Source organism: Octodon degus, unplaced genomic scaffold (genome assembly GCF_000260255.1).
Source record: "Octodon degus isolate 3935 unplaced genomic scaffold, OctDeg1.0 scaffold00084, whole genome shotgun sequence".
Taxonomy (NCBI): Eukaryota; Metazoa; Chordata; class Mammalia; order Rodentia; family Octodontidae; genus Octodon; species Octodon degus.
Window position 1 is genome coordinate 4,517,241 of NW_004524660.1, and position 7,162 is coordinate 4,524,402.

At 43.6% G+C, this 7,162-nt stretch overlaps 1 protein-coding gene across 4 annotated transcripts in view; it reads right to left on the bottom strand.

Annotated features, from left to right (window-relative positions):
* Positions 1-6,629, bottom strand: part of Ntng1 (netrin G1) — a 380,898-nt gene extending 374,269 nt beyond the window's left edge. For all 4 annotated transcript variants that reach the window (XM_004636958.2, XM_004636955.2, XM_023721719.1 and 1 more), the window contains exon 1: positions 5,903-6,629. In XM_004636958.2, the coding sequence (XP_004637015.1) occupies positions 5,903-6,148 (246 nt within the window). In that variant the 5' untranslated portion in view covers positions 6,149-6,629. The remainder of the gene's footprint in view (positions 1-5,902) is intronic.
* Positions 6,630-7,162: the final 533 nt, after the last annotated feature.

Here is a 7,162-nt window from a genome sequence, read left to right on the forward strand (position 1 = left end):
GATGTACAGTATTGTGGACTCTGCTTCTCACTTTTCAAGTGACGTTCCTCTGGATTAAAAGGCAAGGGTACTTCTTGCAGGATTAAAAGAAGTAACTCAAGGAGGTTGCCACAAAGCAGTCATTTGAAGGCTCCTAGTTCACCTTTATTGTTTTTTTTTTTTTTTAATTTATTTTTTTTGGCGGAACCGGGGATTGAACTCAGATCCTTGCGTTTGCCAGGCAAGCGCTTATCCTACTGAGCCATCTCCCCGGCCCCTAGTTCACCTTTAAAACTCACATTTTTCATACATTAAATGTTTCCTCTCACCTTGAATGAACGAATTGGGGGGTCTTATGGAGAGAGACTTGACTGAAGAACTCAGCAAACTGTTGTAATAAAGTGGTGTGTGTGTGCGTGACTGTGTCTGCGAGCGCCTGTGCTTGTGTCTGTACAGTTTCTCAGGTTTCATGAGTTTTGCTTCCCTCTATTCAGCTGGCTTACTACTAACCAGGCTACCAAGCTGATCCGGTGCTGCAGGACCCCTCTGCCCCACTTCTCCCTTTTCCCGCTTCTTTTCTGGCTCCATCTAACATTAGGAATTTAGCTACCAGAGAGTGTTTTTCCTCTAAGTGGTCCTTTAACATCATGGAAACAACGTTCCGCTCTTCAGCGCCGAGCCTTGCTCCGGCTCGTCAGTTGCTCGCCTCTGCGCTTGCTGCTCCGCGTTAATCTCACTGAGGAGTCTCACCTCCTGGGCGCAGTGACCACCCGGCTTTGACTTTGCTCCTCACCAACAGCGCCAGGATGTACACGTGCTGTGCGCGCGGCTCCCTCCCTCTACACCCTGGAGACTGCTGGACTACTCGGGAAGCATCAGCCCAGCAAAGACAAAGGCGCGTGCACATGGACAGGGCGCTGCCTGAGACCCATGGACGCTGTGAGGCCGTCTTAGCTTTTGTGCCCCTGTCACAGTCTTTCTTAGCTCCATCACATGACCCTCTCCACACTAAGCCAGCGAAGCTCTGGCCCCACTCCAGTAATTCCCTTCCAATCAGATTGTTAATCTTAAGTCCTTTGAGACTCCGTAGAGCTCTATGGAAGTTGTTGGAAGTTAGTCTGTATGTATCTAGAGTTTAAAAGCAAGCAGTATACTCGAGATTTGACGCAATAGATAATAAGGAGCTGTTGCGGGGTCCTTAATAAACATTTACTTCATGTAGTGATAAATCAGAAAGATTGATCTCTGTGGAACTTAATTCACTACAAACATGAGTTAAGCTTTTCTAAGAAATGTCTAAATAATCAACCAATAACAATGAAGTGCTAATATTGAAAGAACCACAGATTTTTTTAAAAAAATTCCATTTTGGCATAATTAAGGGATAAATCAGTTCAAATGAAAGATGTTACTGTATTAAGACTTCATTCACTTATTGAATTATGTTTCATATGAACTGAGTGCATTTTTAAGATTATTCAATTATCATATAAGTCAATGTCATTTCTACTTTTTGGAAGAATTGATATTAATCTCTTGTCATTGAAACTGTAATTGTTTGTCAAATTAATTTCTCAAAGGTCACCAACAGCCACCAGATGGGAACCCAAGATGATGTCACATCTGAAATTTAAATTATGGAAAGCCTGGAGACCATGCAAGACCACCCATTCACCCCACAGGTTCCTCTGAAGTCGTACAACATAAAAGCTTCCTAGTACCTTTGTAAATGTCATTTGAGTATAATAAAATATGCTCCATCTACAATGCTTGAGGTAATTAAAGACTTTTTCCTTAACAGGGCTTGATGTAGAAATAGCCCAATATGGGATGATCATTAATAGGCCTGCGAAAGTACTTGAATAAATGCCTACCAGGAACGCACACACATTAGTAAACTTTCTAAAGAAAATCCATTTTCATTTCAAATTCTGACATTTTATTTAGAAAAATTATGCCCTTTCTTACAATTATTTCAGTAAATATAATGAGAGTATTGCTAACTACACCTTAGAGTACTTTATTTCCACCATTTTTTAGTAACATGAGTCGCCCTGTAATTAAAGGCAACGCTGCATAATGATGCCAGAACTCTCCAAGGGAGACGTTTAACGTCCACCTCGTAATATTACACCGAAATTACATGCGCAGAAGACTTCTAGCAGTCTTGGCTTCCTGGGTTAGCTTTGGTTGGCTCTGAAAGCCACAGCGGCACCCAGGGCTCGCGTTTCCACAGTCATCAGCACTTCGGCGCCCACCGTTGTGTGCACGCGCACAGTGTCGCCCGCCCACAGTCTCCCTTGCAAAGCCTCTATTTAACTTATCCAGAAAATGAGCTCCAGGCTGGAGATAATTGCTGATAATTTGGCCATTTTTAAGCCACTAGGGTGTTGCATGGAAGGATGACAGCGAAGTTTGCCTACACACAGTAAACAAGTCATCGCTTTGTGTTGTCATTTCGGCTCTACATGCAGGTTCAGACTGGCCTCTTTGCTCTTTATGCAAATGCAAACAAATTGTTGTCACTAGATCTTTATCTTTCTCCGACAGAGCTGTGCTGTCTGGAGCTCCCTGTGTGGCTGAAAGGACTGAATCGCACACACGCATCACCCCAGCCTGAACCAGAAAAGTGGTTCGTCCTCCTCTGGCCGAACACTCCTCCCCCTTGATGAAAACAAGGACTTCCTTTCTTAAATCACTCTCAGTGTAAAAGGAGTACAATACGTTTAAAAGAAAGTGTACAGTTTACAAAATGGGGCTCATGCGCACGTACTTTTCTCCTTTGCACTGCCCTCGTTAGAAATGGCAGAATCCTCCCAGGAAGGTATTTGTTATAAATACTTGTATGATTAAAATACAACTATTTGAAGTTGCATGACATTGAAGATTTATCAAATACGCCCATCAGGTTAATAAGCAGAGATCTACTACTGAAAGGAATCATATGCTCATTTTCTCTAAGTTTTCACTTTAGATTAAAATGAATGCGAAACTCACGAACAGTCGCGGCAAATACCGGTGCAGCAAACGCAGAAAACAGCCCTGCGCTCCCACTCCAGCGCCAATGAACTTCAACTTTCTATTAAATAAATTGGCTGTGAGAATTACAGGACATTTCTGCGGCCGGATCCCTCTCAGTGCTCAGAACTAATATGGTCACAGCTAATCAGGGTGTCAATGGCTGAGCAAGGGACGCCCTTCACTCTGCGGCCCACATGCACATGGAGGGCTGAGCCGGCTGCGCGCCTGGCAGCTGCCCTGATGTAATGGGCCATAACGACCCTGGACGAGCAGGCTCGGGTGCCCGTGTCAAGGAGGAGTGAATGTCCGCATTGTGACACAAGTCACTTTGTGGGTCCCCATTAGACCTTGGGCTAAGCAGCACCTAAACAGGCCTGATGTGACAGCGACCTGCAGAAGTTCCACAGCCTTGTGTCAGGAACCGTTTGCACTAAATAATTTTATGGAAATCCAAACTGCAGAGAGAGCGAGGCTATATTAGGCCACTGTCATTGAGGTGGCATATCATATGCATGCATATAGTCCCCAATCCACATTAAGGAATATAAATTATCATATTAAGGAATTACTATATTACATTAAGGAATACAAAGTAAGGATTATCACAAACCTTATAATCCCTCTTGAAAAGCTACTCTGCTCAATGACAAGCTTAAATCCATTAAGGCTTCTGAATAACTGCATCAAATGAAGACGCAGGGCTTTTGTGGAGTTTCATGTGAACATGAAGAGTCTCTCTCTTACTGAACTTGAGGTCAGCAGAAGAAAATCATGCAAATTCTCTTTTCTCATTTGGCCTCTAACATTACTTAGCCAATGAACTCACAGGGATTAGCTGTTCAAATGCCATAGATCACGTTCCTGTGACAGGCAAGCATGGAACGTCCCCAAAACGCATCCTGTCCTGCTCACGGTGGGAGAATGAAGCTCGCCAAGATGCCCACCAAGCAGGCCGCTCGGCAGGACACAGGGCCAGTGCTGGCCAGCCCCAGGCTGAGGGTTGAGACCCTGCACCCAGCAGCCAGACCGTGGACACATCGAACACGCCCGCGCATGAGGAGTACCACCGCGAAAAGCACCATTCACACTTTACTTAGGCTGTCAATTATTAAACAAGTTCAGAAGAATATGGTTACAAGTGCCACATAAGCTAATATAGAGAGCTAGAGTGTTCTCAATAATACAAAAATCAGGCCCGGAACTCTTCCTCTGCTATAAGGGCAAAAGATTGCACAACCCATCACCCGAGGAGCAATTTCACTTCAGATTTGCAATGAGATCTTAAACTGGCCCTTTCGGAAGAAGATTTTAAAGACCTTATCCAACACCAACAAATGTCCCTGCTCTTATAGATTTATTACAAGTTTATTAATGTGTCTGAATAAACTCCTCAGGAAGCCTGTGGTTTCTAAAACACAACTTCTTTGCAAAGCGTACGCCTGGTTCCCAGAGAGATGGGCCCTCTCTTTGAAATATTTAGTCTTTCAGGGTGCTTTAGTCATAGTGACAACTAATAGCCAAGTGCTTTTTCTCACTCTCCACAAAGTCAGGTTGAGACTATAATTCAAACCGGTCCCTAAAGGCACTTCTGAAAAATGGCAAGCCCTTAGCTTTTAGGTGAAAACACTCTTTATTGCTCAAAATTGTTTCCTGCTACAAAACCTTTTCTATACTCCTCGGTCTAAGATGCTCTTATGCTAATTTAACTCACCTGGGACTGTGAGCAGATGCTACTTTGATTAATAGTTTCACTATCCCGAAAATGCCAAGCCAGGTTCAGGATAATAAAATCAAGTAAAAATACTATTAAAATCTGGGGTAACATTATATCTGCTGTGGGGAGAAAAATGGGGCCACCATCCTGTGTCAGATAAAGACAGCCTATAATAAAAGCAACAACATAAACTAAGTGAGCATAGTGTCTGAATTCTTTAGCATGTCAACTGACTCCACTCTAATCACCAGTCTCTTCCCTGATACCCTACAGGCACATGATCAGCGCGGGAACTCAAGAACGCTAGCCATTTTTTCAGAGTATCTACATTTCCCCCAGAAAAAAACCAGATACCCCAAGAACAGTGCATTTGGTAACTTCTCCTTATCTAAAAGAGAGTATCTGGGTTTTCATGTCTTAGGTCACTGTTTTCTAGGGAATATGTTTGTGCCATTCCAACATTCCTCTCTGAAAAACATACAGACAAGGGTGATTTTTGTTTTTATATTAAGAGGCTGCATGAGTTGGTTAAAAAGACTTCTGGAAAAACACGTCCAGAAACTTCAGTACCTCCCGCTTCTGCTTTTTTTTCTCATTGGCATCCTAACCATGAACCTTCAAATCACAATGGCTTCCAGTTGAAAGATGCCATGAGCTCCAACCTCATCTTCAGTTATACTTTATTTGAGACTGGACCCATCCATGAGTATAGAGAAGCCTGCAGAGATGGTTTGACCCTGAACTTTGCCTTCATATAATATACGGGACTTAATCATACTCCCAATCTCTGATCTGAAATTTAATCTTCATTTGAATTTTATAGCTACCTCAGTTCACAAGCTTAGTTCTCGCCATGATTCTGGTCGCAAACGGAACTGGGTGAGAACCAAATCAAATTCAATGGTTAGGTCCATTGCTGACCTTATGGGCAAATCAGATGCGGCTCTCGTTCAATTTGGTTTGTGACCGGAATAGCAGGCCAAGAACTAAGTTCATGCACAGAGGTATCTCTGTATGGGTGACCTGCTTCAGTGACATTCTTGATTTGCAGGGAGGCAGAAAGTTCCAGTGCATCAGCTGTAATTCTGGACAGCGTATCCCCCACTGTGAGCGAAGTCACTACCTCAGGACGCATGCGCAGCTCAACCCCATTCCTATGGAATACCCTACTCGAACGTGTTGGCTCACCATTGCACAGAACGACTCCGGAGGGTCTCCGCAGGTGATGTCTGGAGGGTCCAGCTTCACCTTCAGGTATTTGGTCATGTCCGTGGACTCTGGCTGACAGGCCATGTAATCCCACACTTTCCCTTCTTCTGTGTAAATCTGAGTTTTACACACATCGTAATGTCCCCACACCAAAGGGTAGGGCTGCATTACGGAGGACACTGTAACCCAAAGGGCATGAATGGACAGGAATCTTGACAAATACATCTCTAAATTCTTCGTTATCTTCGTGGTTTATCTGGAATGTGTCTATTTTACACACACATATATGTGTCTGTTTATGCAGGTAGGTCTTTATACTTAGAGAGAGAAGATGAGATTTCAAAAAGATTCCAAAACCAATGGGAGGGATTTAGATGTTGCGCATACTCAGGAATACTGAGGACTTGGGTGAAAGCCTAACATCCTGCGTGCCGGGCATCAACGACTTGGAGGTTTCTCTTCATCCCAGAACACCTCTAGAAGACTCAGGTCTAGTTTGGTTTCTGTTGAAGATGTCCAGTAGCAGACAGGGCAGCAAAGTGACGGCCTTCCCACTGTACATCTGATAAGCCTGAGGGGTCCTCAGTGTTCCCGGCTCACAGCGGCCATCCAGATGCGCTGAGGGGTCAGCATCTGATGCAAAATGATGAGTGTCTTATGTTCCGATGTCAGTTTGCCATCAATCATTCTGTTCTTCTGGCACCAATACCCTTTTAAAAACAATAAGAGCAAGAGTTATTGTCCCACAATCAATGCATTATGAAATGTATGCTATGTTGGCATTTCAGAGGTTTGGTGTACTACAAAGCAAATTGGTATAATATGGCTAACCTTTACCCAGCTGCTTGGCTCACTCTGAGGGAAATCATTCATGCCGGGGAGGGTTTAGATAAGACGTCCTTAACTCTTCCATGAAGAGACAAGATGTGTGTTTTAGGCGAGTCGCACGTTTCTCTTGAAAAAGTATGCGTCCATGTCAACTGCATGCAAGCGGCGAGACTGAACCGCTTCTTATAGATTGCAGTGCTAGGAAGTCTTTTAAGGGAACAATGGGGGAAATGAGGGGTTTTTTCATCGTAATGACAAAGAAATGACAACTACTAGTCTGTCTTTTTTTCTCTTGGCAAAGAGACCCTGAAAATCTCCACTTTCCTTGCATATTTCATAGTTTTTGTTAGCTGAAGAGAAAACCAGTGTTGTCACTGTGAAGCTGGCCCTTCGGGTTTCCTTGTTATGTAG